The 19,454-nt window shown below is 38.9% G+C and overlaps 2 protein-coding genes across 2 annotated transcripts; both read left to right on the top strand.

The window, feature by feature from the left end:
• Window positions 1-1,689: 1,689 nt before the first annotated feature.
• pgghg (protein-glucosylgalactosylhydroxylysine glucosidase) lies at window positions 1,690-8,956 on the top strand. Its single transcript, XM_054620406.1, has 14 exons — window positions 1,690-1,817; window positions 2,889-3,167; window positions 3,255-3,465; window positions 3,561-3,996; window positions 4,095-4,214; window positions 5,121-5,252; window positions 5,331-5,442; window positions 5,848-5,920; window positions 6,000-6,136; window positions 6,225-6,358; window positions 7,419-7,514; window positions 7,603-7,700; window positions 7,786-8,009; window positions 8,642-8,956. Exons 2-14 carry the CDS (start codon window positions 2,924-2,926, stop codon window positions 8,716-8,718), a joined length of 2,094 nt encoding a protein of 697 aa, XP_054476381.1. The 5' UTR covers window positions 1,690-1,817; window positions 2,889-2,923; the 3' UTR covers window positions 8,719-8,956.
• Window positions 8,957-9,571: 615 nt separating this feature from the next.
• incenp (inner centromere protein) lies at window positions 9,572-18,909 on the top strand. The gene is given in 22 exon segments (XM_054619986.1): window positions 9,572-9,762; window positions 10,998-11,146; window positions 11,279-11,389; window positions 11,489-12,105; window positions 12,220-12,262; window positions 12,426-12,495; window positions 12,598-12,730; window positions 12,861-12,897; window positions 13,000-13,087; window positions 13,198-13,338; window positions 13,983-14,000; window positions 15,007-15,116; window positions 15,204-15,268; window positions 15,271-15,323; window positions 15,415-15,525; window positions 15,986-16,143; window positions 16,274-16,388; window positions 17,019-17,099; window positions 17,238-17,273; window positions 17,636-17,698; window positions 17,811-17,958; window positions 18,315-18,909. Coding segments are annotated over 21 exon segments (2,514 nt in total). The 5' UTR covers window positions 9,572-9,762; window positions 10,998-11,006; the 3' UTR covers window positions 18,491-18,909.
• Window positions 18,910-19,454: the final 545 nt, after the last annotated feature.

Below are 19,454 nucleotides of genomic sequence, written 5' to 3'. Positions count from 1 at the left end.
CAGGAAGTGTATTCAACATAGGTATTCAAGAGAACTACTAGTCACCAGAAGTCATGCTTCAGTTGATCTCAGGGTGAGGCAGAAAAACGAATCTTGTTGTTCAGTGACGAGTGTATATGTACAGTACCAGTCAAAAGTTTGGAAACACCTTCTCATTCAATGGTTGTTCTTTATTTTTCTTTATTTCTACATTGTAGATTAATATTGAAGACATCCAAACTATGAAGGAACACATATGGAATTATGTGGTAAACAAACCAGAATATGTTTTATATTTTAGATTCTTCAAAGTAGTTGAATGAGAAGGTGTGTCCACACTTTTGACTGGTACTGTATATATACCCTGATTTTCAAACAATCACATATATCAATATTTGTTTGGAAAAACCCACATTAGATATTTTAACTCATACTTTTAACTACATTATTCTGGCACATAAGTCGACCATTGAATTGAAATTCAAACAGATGGCATTAGAAGTCAGTAAATTGCTTCTTTTTTTTTCAACTATTCAGACATTACACATAAGCCTGTGGCATTAAAATATCATTTAATAATAATAAAAAATCTATGTTTTTTTACTAAGCTTTCAATGAATTGTCACTGCATTACTAACTTATGTGGCTTTTTGTTATTGGGTTGGTGCGACAGATTTTAGTGGCTGTCTTTTAATCCCCTGTACAAACCAAGCCTTACAAATGCCAGGTCCAACAATTCCAACAATGCAACTAAGTCTTTTACTAAACTGTTCTTGTCTGTTCAATGCCCAAATCTCATTCACATGTCCATGTGAGAATAGATGTTCTGGGAGAATAACCAGGGTCATTCTCCCAGAACATCATGCAGTTGTCTAACAGGTTCAGTAGTAATTACATCATGAGAAAACTGACCTTTATGTGTTAGATTGGTAGAGTGCTCAAACTTACACCCGAGGCAGGTAGTATCCAACCATAGGAATACTGCTTGACTTTTAAGCCTCTTGACAAAATAGTCTCAAAATGTGTGTGTTCATCAGAGAGACTCTCACCTCGACTTTAATCCCATCAAAAAAGTATTTTTATTTGATTGAACAGTAGAGAAATGAGGGTAAAGAGAGAAATGATATGGAGGACCCTAGCTGAATGCAAACAGAGGATGTTGCATTTCGTGGTTGGCAAGTTATGGTGTAAATTGGTTTAGTAAGGAGCAAAATAAGAAAAAGCAGTTTAGAGCGACCAGTGAGCAGAGTGGAGAGGACATGATTTAGTTTGGAGAAAGTGACGTGATACTTCTTGGAAGAGATAGGATGGAAATGTAAACACACTCTCAATGACCTACAGAGTATTCTAACAATCTCAGCCAAGTGGTCCTGAAGTTTTAATTGTGAATATGTACTTATATGTGGCAGCCGGTACAGCCTGTAACGAGACTGTTCAAACTTTATATTTATATTCTAGACCTTGTTCTTAAAGCTGACGTCATACATGTTTGTGCATTTAACATTCACTGTGCACTCCAATCTAATGAGCATGTTCAATCCAGTGGTGATCTACCTATTGATCCACGGAAAACTGCACATCTGGATTCAGTCATGCTCTGCCTCATCCGCTACATTAATCCAGTCCATGTTTTCCAGCAGACCCAGCATCACGTCCAGGTTTTCTTTGCAGCACAGTTTAAATACGACACTGTTGACTTGGATCCACTTCAGCAGCAACTGCAGAGTCCTTCTCCTTCAGTCCACACTTTGTTTTACAGCACATGAGCTCGTTTTTGTAGTTTAAACTTTTTCAGCATTCCTCTTTGTTGCAGAAACAGAAGCTTCTTCCCGTCTACTGTATGTTTAAAGGAGTTATACTGTATGTTTAAAGGAGTTATACTGGATGTTTAAAGGAGTTATACTGTATGTTTAAAGGAGTATGTTTAAAGGAGTTATACTGGATGTTTAATGTTTAAAGGAGTTATACTGGATGTTTAAAGGAGTTATACTGGATGTTTAAAGGAGTTATACTGTATGTTTAAAGGAGTTATACTGGATGTTTAAAGGAGTTATACTGGATGTTTAAAGGAGTTATACTGTATGTTTAAAGGAGTTATACTGGATGTTTAAAGGAGTTATACTGTATGTTTAAAGGAGTTATACTGGATGTTTAAAAGTTATACTGATGTTTAAAGGATACTGGATGTTTAAAGGAGTTATACTGGATGTTTAAAGGAGTTATACTGGATGTTTAAAGGAGTTATACTGTATGTTTAAAGGAGTTATACTGTATGTTTAAAGGAGTTATACTGGATGTTTAAAGGAGTTATACTGTATGTTTAAAGGAGTTATACTGGATGTTTAAAGGAGTTATACTGGATGTTTATTCAGGCTGTTGAATGCAAACAACTAACTTCCAGGAAGGTTTTTAGCTCAATCTCTTAAATTGAAAGTTCAATTATTTGCCTTCAGTGTAATGAATACTTTGATGCTTGATTAGTGCGCAGTTTGAGTCTGTTTTGGGGTTAGGGTTATGAGTGGATGAGTGGCTCCTTTTAAACCTTTCTGTTCACCTAATTGCTTCTTGATGTTTTAGGATGGCATTTGTCTTGTGACACAAAAGTGTCAAAGTACACAATCTACAAATAGCTCTTTCAGACGGGAACCTGTGAAAAATGTGTTTGTGTGGTTTCACAGTAAAAGTTTCCAGCAGTGATCTCATGTCTCATACTCAGATATTTTAGTTTCCTGATATTGCATAAATACAGCACGTAACCATTATAATCTCACTGAGAGGGTGTATTATTCCCCTAGAGATCTGATTTTAAAATACAGATGTTGTCAGACCATGCTAACTTGTATTATGTGAAATAATTATTCATTGTTGAAGAGCCGGGAAACTCTCAACAAACCCTGACTGCATTTCAGAAACCAGATTTCCAACTGAACACCACCTCGTCACCATGTCCTATGATGACGACCCTTACATCTTCTCCACTGACGCTCTACCCAGTGACCACCGCTTCCTCCCTCCACTAGCCAATGGGGTACTGGGTTGGAGGGTGTACAACCGTATCATGCACATGGGTGGTGTGTATAACGGGGCTGGTGGACGCTGTCACCGTGCAGATGTCCCCTGTCCTCTCGCCGTGAAGGTTGAGACAAGCGAACCAGCCCAAAACACCTACAGCCTGGACACCCACACAGGTAGCCTCTGCAGTGTTTGACCGTCTGATTGCAGGAATCTGTGCTGTGAAGAATTATCACTGCTAATTCTCTCATTTTCTCATCCAGGCATTTTTACCCACAGCCTGAGCTCAGCGAGTGTAACGGTCTCACAGTCTCTGTATTCCCACCGATTCTACCCCAACCTGATGGTGATGGAGGTTCTGATGTTGCGTCAGGTGACCTCAGAGGAGCCAATCACCGTGAATCTGGTCAACTCATTCACACCTCAAAGCAAAGACATTGTTTTTGAGTCTTGTCCCGATTACAAAGGAGGAAGGTGAGGTTAACAAAAACAAAAACGTGTAAAATGGACATTTTTGACTCCAGCATAAATCTGATATCTTACACAGTCCACATCTTACTCTCCCTCAGTCACATCCAGGGAAAGGTGACCACTGCCGAGTTCCCCGGAGGTTCCTGTCCCACAGTGCACCTTATCTGGACCCCCATACCCCCAACTCTGACACTGCTCCCAGAACAGAGCCAGAATCGCTGGGGCTTCATCCTGGTTGCGGCCAACAGTTTAGAGACAGCTGAGGCCAATTATGACGAGGGCCTGAATCTGTTAGCGACTGGTAATCTGCGTCCGTCTCACGAGAAGGCCTGGAAAGAACTGTGGCTGGCGAGTCAGGTGGAGGTGACAGGATCAGAGAGCCTCTGCAAGGCTCTGATTGGCTGCATGTTTTACCTCCTCAGCGCCTTCCCCTCCATTCATGACACCTCCAGCTCTTTTGGTGGAGTCAGCCCAGGCGGACTGTCGAATGGTGGGGATGGTCAGGACTACTGGGGCCACATTTTCTGGGACCAGGTAAGGCCAGTGTCAGTTGATGGCTGGCTATGATATTTGCATGTTGTTTGTTTGAGTTGTATGATGTATCACACAATGATCCCACCTTCCTGTGACAGGACATTTGGATGTATCCTGGAATAGCCCTCTTCTATCCCAAGCTAGCCCGATCTGTGCTGGAGTACAGGGTGGGGACTATAGATGGCGCAAAAGACAATGCCCAAAAGCAGGGCTTCAAGGTATGATCATCAGTGGGATACATGGGTGTCACCATCACAGCCCTTCTTCCCTCACTGACTATGGGTGCACAACTTTGCAGTGAGATAAACACATTCCTAAAAAAGTTGAAGAGAAAAGTTGGTCTTTGTAGCTTTTTTTACTGGGAGCAGTTATGAAACTGTGAAAACTTTTGGATAACACATGACACTCTCAATGATAGTGGTGACAAATCAGAAAGGGATGTGATACTATACCCAAAAGTTAGAGCATGTGTGTTGTAACATGAATGTGTACAGAAGCAGAACAAAGAGGTTTGCTGAGCTTAGCAGCTTACTTTAGAAAAAGACTAATCAGTAAGCTTTATGGTTCCATGCATATATTTTGCTTCCTTTGTACACAGCCAGGCTAGCTTCAAGTCTTTATTCTAGGCTAAACTAAGAGACTTCTAGCTCTATTTTTAAAATTAGCATACAAAAATGAGTTATATCGATCTTCTTATCTAAATCTTGGCAAAAAAGCGTATTCCCCTAATGTTAAACTATTCCTTTAATTCCAACAAAAACATATGTGTACAAAATAAGGGAAAATACCTACATTACATCAACATTAATTCAGCATTTACAGTTAGCTTTACCTAGAACACTTTAGCCTCAAACTGCTAGCATCAAGGCTAGCTTGATAAGCACTAACCTGATCATAGAAAAGCGTATTTAATAAGAGTAATCAACAGTTAAGGAGTGCATTCTCATTTGATATTATAACAGTGTCAGTTAAACTGCTGAGGGACTGAAGTGAAACCAACTGGTGGTCACAGTGTTGGTTATAATTTAGGGTTGATACTGTTACTCTTTTTCTTTGTGCTCTTGTTCTACATTTTAACAATAACCATGAAACTGTTTTCTAAAGAAGAGTTGTTATCTTTACAGGGACTGAAGTTCCCATGGGAGAGCGCTGTGTCAGGGAGGGAGGTGTGTCCTGAGGACATTTATGGACAACAAGAGATTCACATAAATGGAGACGTCACCCTGGCCTTCCAACACTATCTCTACCTCACTGAGGTAAACTCTATTATCCCCACTCATCATGGTGTCTCATCCAGACCTGTGTGAGGATATTAACTGAGCTCTCTGTTGCAGGATCTGTCCATGTTCACAGAGGGCCAGGGCAGAGAGGTGATCTACGGTGTGGCTGATTACTGGGTTTCTAGAGCATCATACAACCCTGAGGACCAGAAGTATCATCTCTTAGGTAAAAGGAAAGATTATTATACAGAATATACTAAACTTCACATGATTAACAGGCAAAGTATTCAATAGAAGCTAAATTAAATACATCTGACCTCTCATCTACTACAGAAAAACTCACAAATCACACAAAACGTAACAAAGTTGAACTTTTAAACTCTAACCGCCATGTTCTTTTTTTCCCAACTCACTTTTTTATTTTTAATATTTCTATTATAATGTCAGATTATTTTCCTATATTCTCTATTTCTATATTTATACATCCAAGCTACTTAAGAAGATTATATAAATTAAAATGTTGTGGCTAACTTGGAAGCATATCTATATGATAATCATATCATCCTCAGTATATAATTGCACGGATATTTCTATTTAAATAGTATGAAACATTTCCCTTTTTCCCGTTCAGGTGTCATGCCACCGGATGAGTATTACTATGATGTCAACGACTCTGTGTACACAAACACGGTGGCCAAATTCAGGTGCTAGTATTTGAATATTTCCGTGCAGTGAATTTTAACTAGTAAATACCAATAATACAAAAGGTTTCTCATTTGTCAGTCTCCAGTTCGCTGTAGAATTGGCTGACCTCCTCCAACATCCGGCACCAAAAGAATGGAAAGAAGTGGCCGAACACCTCAAAATACCTTTTGACGAAGAATCCCAGTACCATCCTGAGTACGATGGATATATCAAAGGTTCATTTTTGTTCCTTTCGGACACTGACCTTCATAACAAAATCATGTCCATAACATGATGTCAGAATATTATTTGTACCTCTCACAGGTCATCCAGTGAAACAGGCAGACACGGTGATGTTGGGCTATCCTCTTGGACTGATAATGTCACCAGAGATCAGGAGAAATGACCTTGAAGCGTATGAACCAGTAACAGACCCTAATGGTCCGGCCATGACGTGGGTAAGGCACAGCATGTTGTATGTGACTGTATAAGAGATTTAATGCCAATTGCACTTAAAATCTGCATGGTTTTCCGTGCATGCTGATTTCGCTAAAAACACTATGAAAAACCTGCTACAAAGTTGGACAAAACAAAAAAGTTAAGCTACACCACAATGTTAAAAGAATACTCTCAGAATTAAAAATCTTGCATTCAAAATCTTACTTAAAGCTCCTCTTATCAATATTTTATATTAACATTGGATCAAAGTAGTAAACATTGTGAAAGTAGTTCCCCTCAGCTCTACAGAGAACTTGTTTCTCATGTTTTTAGCTGATTTCTGACATTTTATGACTCACAACTTTATGGTTTTGGTTGACTCTCACAGCTCTTATCTGCATGGTTTTCCGGTGCATGCGGCTGATTTCAGCTAAAAACACTATGAAAAACCTGCAACAAAGTTGGACAAAATTCAGCAGCTGAAGAGACAGATATTTTTTTCAGGAGTTGGAGGCGACACAAAAAAAGCTAAAAGAGAGTGAATATTGGACTTATGACTCCCCATGAATGCTAATGTGAACAAAGGCAACTTTTTGCTCACACGTTAGTCAACTTTATAAGGTAATATCAGTGTTTATAAAAAAACAAAAAAAATATCAATGCAGCTTTAAAGTACTAGTATTCACTGCAAAATGTTCCGTAAAGTATGAAAAGTAAAAGTACTTGTTATGCAGCAGAATGACTCTTCAGCATTTTATTGTATAATATTTGATCATAACCAGATACAAAGTTGTGGCTGGTGGAGAAGGAGTTCATTTTTGTTTCGACTCTTGGTGTTTTAATCTATAACCGCTATTTTAAAGCTCCTCACAGATTTTGTAAAATGTAATTATGCAAATGAAATGAAAATGAACCTGTATCAATATCTGTCAGGTAAATTTGTTTAGTTTATTGGTTGTATAAGTTGCCTGCAGTACAGATAATTATATGTTTTAGATTGTCTGTAAAGGCCTGTTGTTGCTGTTACTTTTTTGTTAATAAGTGTATGTTTGTACCAATGCCTTTGTTTTCCATTGTAAGGGTATGTTTGCAATCGGCTGGCTGGAACTGGGGGAGGCTGAGAGAGCTCAACATTTACTTGAGAAGTGCTACAAAAACATCCAGGGACCGTTCCAGGTGTCCTTCTGACTCACACAACCACATTATGTTAATAAATTCCTCTTTACTGGATGTCCAGTGAATGTGTGATTACCTCTTGTCACAGGTATGGAGTGAATCATCAGACGGCTCTGGTGCAGTCAACTTTCTCACAGGCATGGGGGGATTCCTACAGGCCGTGCTGTTCGGTTATACTGGCTTTAGGTCAGTGAACAATGGAAAACACCTCAATATGTACACAGCATGTAGGCAGTGATACAAAAATTGACATGCTGTGTTCTTATTCTAGAGTTCGGAAGGAATGCCTGGCCTTTTCCCCACTGCTTCCCAATGACATTTCTGAGCTCTGCATCCGTGGTGTGAACTACCTTGGCAGTCAGATGGACTGGCTGCTGAGGAAAGATGAAGTTTGTATCATACTGAGGGAACAGGCCAACAGTGCTGGAAACACAAAGTCCTGTGATCTGCAGGTTGTCCTGAAGGCATCAGGAACTGCAATCCCTCTGACGCCAGGTGACGCACACACAAGCAAAGACATGCAGTGATGGATTTTTGTTTTTTAGTACAAGGTTTATTCAACCTAAATTTGCATGCTAATAATAAAAAACACACTTAAGCCTTTCAAACTACGGAAAAACATTGAGTATCAAAATGATAAATACAAAATAATGCTAAAAACAGTAGCACATTAGTTCATAGGTATTGCAGAGTATTCGAGTTACATAGTAAGAAAGAGTGCAATAATGAAGTCTTAAACTGCAGCATTGACATATCTTACAACTCTGGTTTGCAAAAAAAAAATCCTACGCAGAAGGATTCAGTTTATCAACAATTTGATTAAAGGGGGCCAAGATGTTATTGATAAATAACCTCGAGTTCTACACCCCGATCCAAAATATGATACGATATTTTCGATTGAGGGAAGACTGAATATGACTGAACAAATCCTCTAAAAGCCTATTTGTTTAAATTAATGTGCATGTATTTTTCTGTGAATTATCATGTTGCATCATGTCTCATGTGATTTTATTTAGTACTGTGTTATTTTTATTTTGCTCCTTGATTTCATATCTCATATTTTTTTTAATGGCACAGATGCAGTAACAGGTTATTAATGATTTACTTATAAACCTCTATTTTTTTAGGGAAGCCGGTCACTTTTCCTCGAGAGCCCGGGTGTGTTTGTAAACTGGCTGCGGAGTATTCCTGTTGGCCTTTCTGAACAGTGACCATGAGCCTCCTCATCATCTCCCTGCAAACAGACATATAATGAGCAAGCTATTTCATATCTAAGCTACTGTTGAGTGTAATGTTCCCATTCACTTGAGCATTATCAATCAGGGACAAAATATATGAAATCCATATAGTACTAGTATTATAATATGCCACCGTTGTTATAAAACCATTAACCAATTATACTGTATTGTAAATGAATTATATTCAAATAAAAACATTCTGTGCAAAGCTTAATTGTCTCTTTTGCTTTCCATCTCTTGTTGTAAGTAGTTAACAATACAGTTAAAGATGTTTACCTGGGCCAGCTGCACTTAAAGCCTTTGTTGTGTGACTTAAGATATCATGTCTGATTCTGATATCAGGTGTTTATTTATATATTATATATATTATATATTTGATATATTTATTTACTGGAGTCCCACAGTGTGCAAGAAAGGATAGAAACAAATTATATTTTATTAGTATTTATTTATTATTATTATTTTATATTTTTTTAATTGAAATAATTAAAAAACGGGAAAATAAAGCGACTGTCAGACATGTTTGAGTCACGTGGGCAAATCCTTCCGGATACCGGTTGGTTGATTTAAATCTGCTGTGACTGTGTGTGATGTAATGTAATGTAATGTAATGTAATGTGACTCCGCCCTCAACCTCCGTTGGGTTCGCTCGATGTGTCTTCACATGCCGACGGTTGCTCTCTATTGGTCCGATCGGCTTGGCCCGCCCCCTGCGGAGAGTCTCAAACGACAAACCGAACAACCCCGCTCTGACGTCACCCAGCCTCGCCTCGGGATTGGCTGGTGAAGTTTTGAACGCGTTAAACGGTTTCAGCGGGTCAGCGGAGCGTCAGTGGCTGTGCGGGAGCTTTAGGTCGGTTACTCACGAACCGTGAAGGAAACACGAACCGTTCCTAACCGTTCCTAACCGTGACAGCAGATACTACAGCAGATACTCCCACGGCAGGATGCCACTGCTTCAGCTCTGAAGTAAGCGACGAGCATCGATTCATTCTTCAGAGACTCTAAAGGTAACGTTAGCTGCATGTCGTTAGCATGGCTAGCATGGTTAGCATGGCCACGTTAGCCCTTTAAAACAGCAGAGCAGGCTTGTTGGGGTCGGTTGTGTCGGGATTATTTGACTAAGGAGCTCAATGTGACGCCATTAAAAACAACAATAAGCCTTCCGTGTTATTGAGCAGCTCCTTTCTGCAGGACGACCTGTTCGACATGGAAGCCACTGCGCATGCGCCGTTTAGCTGCGTTCACAGAGACAACATGAACCTGAAGAGTCACTGGTGTTTACCCTAACCCTAACCCTAACCCTTGATCATGAGAAACAGTTTGACATTATCAATCACAACCATGCAAATGTCAGAAGTTCTCAGGCTGCATTGGTTGTGACTTAAAAACATTTTTTAATTGTTTAATGAGATTGCTTGTTTATAGAGTGATTTCTTTAAAGGGTGCTGTCAATCATTAAAGGGGTGTGTGTGTGTGTGTGTGTGTGTGTGTGTGTGTGTGTGTGTGTGTGTGTGTGTGTGTGTGTGTGTGTGTGTGTGTGTGTGTGTGTGTGTCCCTTTTTATATACGAGGACAACTGACAAAACTGACAATGTGATATCACGTAGAATATTTACAGTACCAGTCAAAAGTTTGGACACACCTTCTCATTCAATGGTTTTTCTTTATTTTTCTTTATTTCTACATTGTAGATTAATATTGAAGACATCCAAACTATGAAGGAACACATATGGAATTATGTGGTAAACAAACAAATGCTCAACAAACCAGAATATGTTTTATATTTTAGATTCTTCAAAGTAGTTGAATGAGAAGGTGTGTCCACACTTTTGACTGGTACTGTACATTATATCTTTAATGGAAGATGCATGTTTTTTTATTAATGTAAAGCATCAATAGTAAACATGTTTTGGTGTCAACTGGCATTTAAAAGACGAGGGCCCCTTCCCAGGTTCCCCACTGAAGATGGGTCCTCTGTCAGTAGTTTTGTAATTGATGCATGACAACATGTAAATGTATTGGCCACGTTGTTCCATGTTGCCATTCAGGAGGTTTTATTTAAGTTTATTTAGATGATTATGCTAAAAGGAAAATGAAGACTGTCAACACACATAATAAAACCTGAACAACCAGTTGGGTCTTTATGGGCGCTATTGTGATGCTTTAATTGACTGACAATGTTTACTTGCCATCTCGAGTCTGTTCCGGCTTCTTCTGATTTAACAGAGTTATCTTCTCCTCAGGCCATCAACATGAACTCTGTACAATCATCCGTACGATCGCTCATGCAGCTGTTTGATGGCAAAGCACAAGAATTTACCAATGACATTACTAATGTCCACATGGTTTGGCTTGAGGAGATCCAACAGGAGGCCAACCGCATGTTCTCAAGGTAGGTTTTGAAGTAATATAATACGTTTTAGCTCGGTTATTTGTTTTCACAAGATTCCACCTTCAGAAATCTGTTCCTCTCTAAAATTGTCTTGTAAGGTTTTACAAGTGAAGCTGCTTCTTTTTATTTCAGAGATTTTAATGCTGAGCCAGAATTAATGCCAAAAACGCCATCACAGAAAAAGAATAGTCGCAGGAAGCGTGTATCCTTGGGGCATCAGGAAGAAAATCAAGCCAGGCGAAGGTTTGTTCCTTTCATTACTGTTCTATTAAAGTAAAAGTTTCATATTTTAATTGTGACGGAATTTTAAAATGTTGTGCCTCTCTTACTCTTCCTGTCCAGATTTTCCAAGGGAAAGCGTAGTAACCTTCGTGGCTCCTCTGTCAAATCACTGAACTTCATTGCTGAAGAAGACACCATTCCAGGGGCTTCCACCTCTGAAGCCAACACCACCACACAGCCTAAACGCACCACCCGCAAAAATAAACAAACAGTGTCTGAGGCGTCAGAGAATGTGAGCCATTCAAGTGGAAGTTGTGAAACTGAGGAGGTGCAGAACAAGAAGCCGGAGCTGGTAGAGGAGAAAGAGCTGGACAAAAATAACAAGGTGAACAATGCAGAAGACGAGCCGGACTACAAAGTTTGCATCGCCCAGTCCCCACCTACGATACCCTCACCCGAGGTTGTTGTCAGCATCTCTTCATCAGACCGATTGTCTGCTGAGTATGCCAAACATCTGGTGCCTTCTCCTGGCCGTACAGCTGCTAAGATTGCAATAGCTGGCGCAGCTCAAAGCTCACGGCGGAGCTCAGTGCGATGCTCCCTCAAGCTACGTCACTCACTGGCCGGTTTGCGGCACAGTATGACACAGGAGTCTGTTCGCCGCGCCTCACGTCGTTCCATGCTTAAGAGGAAGGTGGCTCGCATGGGCAACTCCACATGTAGCAGCAGCGTTGATGGTGGGAAATGATCCATACGTTTATGATAACATAAAATATAAACCATAAAACATTCTATCACTTTCTGATTGTGTTACTCTGTTCATTATATTTGTCTATTTTTTGTAATTGTAGAGGACTCTTGCGTGGACTCTGCAGAGGAAGAGGATAGAGAAGCGTGAGTAATGACTAACATTTTTCTGTGCATAGGTGATTATATTGATGTATAGACAAAAAAGGGGGTGTTCAAATGTATAGTTTTAAACTATTTGTAACAGTGACTGATAAATTACTTGTTTGTGTTTCTTACCCATATCCCATTCACCCATTCACTGCTATAGCATGTTAGAGGCTGTAAGTGCAGACACAGAGGATAATTCTCCAGCTGAAGAATGGAAGGAAACGCCAGAGGTATGAATTTTTGTCTTTGACGGTTTAAGTGTGAAAGTGTGAATTTGCCTTTTGGTTATTATTCAGCTAATGTTTTTGTTTTGCATTATTTGTATCAAACAGGTCCAGATCATTCAGAGCTCACATCTGTCTGTTGGACGCGTTACTCGATCTGTTGCTGCAAACTCTGTCGCACTGGCACCCCCATCGTTGTTTACCGCTGAACAAACCGTTACCACTCCCAACAAGAGAACAGGTATGGGAACTTGCCATTTTGTTAATTTGTTTTTGATTAATTAGATTTTAGTTGATAGTTATGGTTGAACATTAACCTGAATTAATATGTAATGGTCTTTGTATGTGCTAAATTTATGTTTGTGTTTCAGTTGCTGAGAAGCAGCAGACTCCCCAATCAGGTCGCAAGTGAGTACTGCGAGTGTGTTGCACTTAATAACTGCACTGTTTCATGATTCACTTATCAACTTGTTGTTAAATAATTTCTTTGTTGCGCATCTGTGTTTCAAGGTCACGCCTGAGTACCAAACGCAAAGCCCCAGATACTGTAGAGGAAAGTCCCACAAAGAGGCACTCTCCTCCCAAGAAAAGTCAAAGTGTAAGTGCCAATTGTGAAGGTTAAGAAATGGAAAATATTGGGATGTATTCAAATTAGTGGCTCAAATAGTAATCTTTCGGAACTTCTTTTCTTTTGTTATTAATACATAGGCAATGAGACCAAACATGAGATCTTTTCTGCACACCGTGCAGAAGAATCAGATGCTAATGATGACTCCAAACTCCCTCGGTCGCACTGCTGTTATGAAGTCCTTCATTAAACACACCACTCCTCTGAAGGTTGACCCGAAGGTAAGCTATACACCTCACTCTTTGCAAAGCAACAACTTTGTCAAACACTGGTATTCTCATACTGTGGAGTCTGACTGCAACATTAGCAGACTTAGCTGGACAAAACAGTCTAATTCAGTAAACAAAACATCAGATTTTTATCCATTAAACTTAGAGCTGACACCGCCTCGTTGGTGCAAGATTGGGAGCAATTCGATTGCCTCGCAATAATTCTAAACATTGCGACGCTTGTGCTGGTAGGTCATAGCTAACGGTGCTAACACTACAGCAAACATGCTTACAGAGCTAACAGTGTTTACCAAAGGGGTGACTGCAGGGTGGGTGCTAACTGAGACGACATTATAGGGTATCAATATGTTTCTGATTTATAATTAATTTAGGCTACCAGGTAGAGTGCGCACTGTGATTTGATGAATCCGAACATGAATATTCCCCTGTATTATATCTGCATAACTCTCCATTGGAACTGAATGACAATTTCAGTTGTGTACATCCCTAAAACCAAAATCTTGTTGGACATGTAAAAAGTTGCAACAGCACAAATAAACAAGAAAAAAAATGTCACAAATTGAATTGCAATTGTTGTTTTGAAATACTCTGGCTGACATCCTCTTTTTTTTGGATGTGTTCTCTCCCCTCCCCAGTTGAGCATTGGTATAGTGGTAAGTTTAATGTTGAAGCACTCTGTTTGTGGGCATTTTATGGTGTCTAACATCCCATCATGCCACTTGATTGAATGTCTCCTCATTTAGCACGTACCTTTTAGAAGAGCCACTTTTAACAACCCAAACAGCACTTGTTAGTTGATAGTTTCTCTGATCCCACAGGGCAATAATGCTCATTCTTTGAAATGTTTTAAATCAACAATCCTTCAAACCACCTAAAACAGCTTTGTTAACTTCACTGTTTGTTGGCTTTGTAAAATGATTTATTCAGAAGTAAAAATCCATCTCAACCAGTAGCCGTGACACTTTATGGGTTGGTAATAAATCTCGTGTCTGTTAGTCAGCAGATTATGATTTATTGGGTGAGAGGATCACCCTGGAATTTATGTCGCTGTCCACTTTTCGGGGTTGGGTGTTGTACGAATGATTTGTTCTTATAATCACATGGCATTCAGCTACACTTGCTGTCGCAATGTTCAGGGTGACTGTTTCTGTGCTTTGTGTCTAATGTCAAATAAACTATTGTTCCATTAGAAACCGTAGACATGATGGTAGCCAGACATTGCAGAGTGATGTAGCTTGTTTAAAGAGACACAAGATCCGTCTGCTTGACTATCTCTCATCCATGAGACGTGTAGGCTTTAAAGATGGCTGTAAATCTTATTTTAACGGCAACTTCCAGCAAGGTCTTTCTCTACACTTGGTGTGTTGAAATTGTCCACACAGAAATTTGGAGACTAATGATCACAGAAAAGTCCGGAATGCGAGTATACAGTTGTATTTAAATCTTTGAGTTCGTAGAAATAAGTAACGCAAAGTCTGTCAGGGTGGATTTTTGCTTCATCCATTAACTCCACTGGTATGGTGATATTTTTTCCACATGCATGAGCTCCACCTGCTACTTTGGATTGGTTTGACATTTGCTCCCTATTAACAATATGTTTATAATTAGTCGATTTCTGAAAAGACAAATTTCCTAAAACCTTGTTTTCTCTTTTCTCAGACAAAAGAGCGTTACAAACTGGAAGCACTTAAGAAGAAACAGGAGCAAGAGGAAGAAAGGATGAAGAAAATGGAGGAAGAGAAGAAAAGGAAACAGGACGAACTCAAAAGGTTTACACTCAACATCTTTACTCGCTCTGACTGAACAGTAGTTTATTCTGCTTGTTTTTTATTAAACTTTTAATTCTTGTGTTCCAGGAAGAGGGATGAGAGGCTGAGAAGAGTGTTCGAGGCCAAAGTAAAAGAAGAGCAGAGGGAGGTGGAGAAAAAAAGAAGATTGAGCAAAAGATGGCTCAGATTGATGAGAAAAATGATAAGGTATGCAACAAATTTGGCGACTACTCTAAATGTTCACCTCAAAATAATTGAACCTCCTCTCTAATATTTGGTATTGTGCCTCTTGGTGCAGCGTCACGCAGATGACAAGGCTAAAAAGAAGGTAGTCATTAAACGTCAAGAGGATCTGGAGCAGAAGAGGAAGTTGGAAGAAGATGCTAAAAGGAAGAAGATTCAGCAAGCAGTGAGACAACATTTTTTAATTCATTTAGTAGTAATTTCTGTTGTGCTTAGTCTGGTGCTGTTTATCAAGTCAGTGCAACTACAAATAATTTTGCTGAGCATTGCCGACTACATGAAGCATAGCTGGGTATCAGATTGGGAACGTTTGGTTGCATTTTGTGATAATATTTGGACAAAGTGTAACTAAGTTTTACTAGGAGCACTAGTGACATTGACATATTAAAAACAAATTATTCATGTTTTGTCTGAAAAGACATTTTAAAGAAAACTGTAATGTCAGGTCAGACTTTTAAACAAATGGTAATCAGCCCATTTTATTGCATTTTCCTCCATTTTGTCCAAAGAACAAATTTTTCATCTTGTCATGTAGCGTGAAGGTTTTGTTTAGTAGCCTAATTTTGTTTGCTATTATTTACTGCAATCAGGCTTTTCTTATGTTGTACATGTTTTTTTAACTTCAGGAGGAAGAGAAGCGGCAGCAGGAGTTACTGGCTAAGAAGGCCGAGGAGGAGGAACAGCGAGCTCGTAAGATGGCTGAAGCTCGCCGAGCGCTGGAGCAGAAGAGAGAGCAAGAGAGGGAGAGAGAGCTGGAGAGAGAGCGACTAGCTGCTGCTGAAAGGTTATTTATTGTCTTTAATATTCCTATCAATAGTACTTTATATCTTTATAACACGGTAAAGGTGAAAACAATAAAACAGCTTTGTATTTACTCCAGAGTTTGTTTTACTGACTTAATGTCCGTTTTTCAGGGAGCGAGTGGAAAAAGAAAAAGCTCTTGCTCTGCAACAGGAACTGGAGAGAGCAGCGAGAGAGAAAGAGAGACGAGAATTGGAGGAGAAAAGAAAGGCACTTGAAAAAAGAATGGTAAGAAATTGAATGTTAAAACCAAATTGTCTTAAAACAAGTGTCAAACAGTGTTTGCTTTGGAAGCAAAAAAAAAAAAAAAAAATGGTTTTATAGTGCATGGGCGTCAGTTAGGATACATAACAATTTGATTCATGGTAAGAAGCTATGTAGTATTTAAAAACATTAGGACAAAGCAATCGCTCAAATATGCAATATTGGTTACAAAGTATTAAAACTCAAATTTGGGGTTGAGTTTTACTTTCATTTGTAATTTGACCACACATGACGTGTTTATAGCAACAATGAAAAAACGCTCAAGAAACTTGTGACTTCTGAGAACTTTCCAATAAAACAGATCTTTTACTTTCGGCCAAAGGGCAACAGAGAAACTCTTGGTAATATAAGGTAGATGGTAAAGATCTTTTAAAAGCAAGAAAGTGAGAGAGATATATATCTCTATCTCTATCGTCTGGGTCATATACAATCTTGAAAGATCCCGTGGCAGGCTTGACAAAATAGCACCAAAAAGCACAATCATAAAATTCCTGGAAAAGTTATGAAATTAGAAAAACTGTTTTCTAGGCCTGGAAATAGTTTGGAATTAAGTTAATTTGGCTGCTGTTAATAAAAAGCTTTTTGTTCCACTAGGAGGAGCAGCAGAGATTAGTTGCAGAGGAGAAAGCTGCCAAAGAGCGAGAAGCTGCTGCTAAAAAGGCTGCTGATGCAAAGGTAAACCAGCAGGGGGCGTTAGACTTTAGTTTAGGTACACCTGCACTATTGAACAAAAGCAAAAGTTGACATAAAGACTTGGATCAATTATATCCCCAGTGGAATTTAATGTACCTCTTTTGCTTTTCTTCTCTGTAGGCTGCTTCTTGCCTGAATGTTACTGTGGACATCGAGGTAAGAATCTTAACCGACCACTCTGAAAATCAGTTTTTGCTTTTTTTTTAACTTAAAATTTGGACATTTTGAATCTGAACCTTATTTTCAAAACATGAACCCACTCATCGAAAAACAACTCCAAAGCTTTATTAAAATTCTAAAATGAACAAGGAACCCGGAGGCAATAGTGAAGTATAATAATATTATTATTATATTCCTTTATTGATCCCCATGGGGGAAATTCGGATGTTGCAGCAGCTCAACTGCATAGAAACAGATAATAAATACACATATTATACAATAAAATAAAAATGTACAGTATATCCACATGGGGGGGGCCTGGTCAGCATTTACCAATTTTTTTTTTTTTTCCCCCGCAGCGCTCTGTTATGAGCACGCCCGTAGGAAAAGGTGGTGGCCTCAATGTCACTGTGGATATTGAGGTAAGTTTTATATAATGTTTTTTTGGCAGATGTTTTCAATCAATTTTATGTCTTTTAAAAACGGTTTCCCGCCAGAGAAAAGCCTTACTTAGTGTTTTATCCTCCTCTGCAGAAATCACCACAATCGTACTCCATCACTCCGAAGGGTGGGAACAAACCTTTGCCCAAAAGTGGGGAAGATTACGGGATGGACCAAAACAGTGAAGACTCTACTGATGATGAGTCTGCCCCAAGGAAGCCTATTCCATCCTGGGCAGAAGGTAGGCATCATTTATTATGATGATCAGACAATATAATGACCTTCTGTATAATTCAGTTTAGCTAAATATATGCACAAAGTTGAAATTTACTGTTTGCTAAACTCCTTAAACACTCAGTTATCCAATCATAGTTAGCAACCATAACAAATTCCTGTAGGTCAGTTGAGATCAGTCAATTGTAATATTGTAAATTAATCAATTTGAGTTAATGCTATTTACATAATTGTGAATGTTGCATGCCTCTTGGCCTATTTTTACCCGACCTATTTTGGGTTTTGCCAGTATCACAGTATAATGTCAGTCTCCTGCTGTGTCGTCTTAAATGACAAAATTGTATTTATTTTTTCCCCCTCCAGGTCACAATCTGCAGCAGATAATTATGAAGCAGTACTTCAACCCTCCTGATTTAGACGCTTTCTTTGGAACAATTGAACCACCAAAACTGGAAAACATCTTTTACAAGAGCAAGCCTCGCTATTTTAAACGCACCAGCTCCGCTGTGTGGCACTCTCCTCCTGTTGGAAGCAAGTAATGTCTGTACACTGATACAGATACACATAGCTGTATAAAGTTTATTCTTTGTTTTAGATCTGTTTCCAATAAAGTAACAGTGTTTTCTGGATGTTATTCCATGTTTAAGATTTTAGCTATCAATGTTTTAGGAAATATTCTTAGTAGTCTGTAAAATACATCATGGATTTAAGTGATATTGATGCTTCATGCTTGAAAATGGGTGTGTATAATAACCCAGTGGGATGTGACTCTTGAAAGTTTTTGACAAGTGATCAGCAAAGACTTTCATCTGTATAATGCGTGTAGCTACCAACTGTACATTATAATAGAATTCATATGTTTGGGATTTATTGGGTGCATTAAAATGGTTGAACAAAAAAACATCTTGTGTAGGTTTCAGCTGTTGATTGGATTTGATAATATGTGACACCTAAGAAAAATAAATGCTTATGCAGCTGAACATTTTAGCTGCTGCAAAGGCCACATACAGTTTTAAATTATTTTATCTAATTGGACCTCTTGCACTAATAATACAAGCTAAAGGGTTAGTCTACACACCAATAATGTTTCATTCTCTTTATTTAATGTTTTATTTTCTTTATTTAATCTTTTATTCTCTTTATTTAATGTTTAGTGGTTTGTCGCGGTGCAGTGACGTCATGTCAGGTTGTTTTCACGGATGTTTATCTAGACGGCTCATCCTCCTGTATGCCTGTATCCACACACTGTATGTGATGGTGAACCTTATACACACACACTGTATGTGATGGTGAACCTTAGACACACACACTGTATGTGATGGTGAACCTTATACACACACTGTAATGTGATGGTGAACCTTATGAACCTTATACACACACACTGTGATATGATGGTGAACCTTATACACACACACTGTATGTGATGGTGAACCTTATACACACACACTGTAATATGATGGTGAACCTTATACACACACACTGTATGTGATGGTGAACCTTATA

Source organism: Anoplopoma fimbria, chromosome 19 (genome assembly GCF_027596085.1).
Source record: "Anoplopoma fimbria isolate UVic2021 breed Golden Eagle Sablefish chromosome 19, Afim_UVic_2022, whole genome shotgun sequence".
Classification (NCBI taxonomy): Eukaryota; Metazoa; Chordata; class Actinopteri; order Perciformes; family Anoplopomatidae; genus Anoplopoma; species Anoplopoma fimbria.
This window is presented reverse-complemented; position numbering and strand designations above follow the sequence as displayed.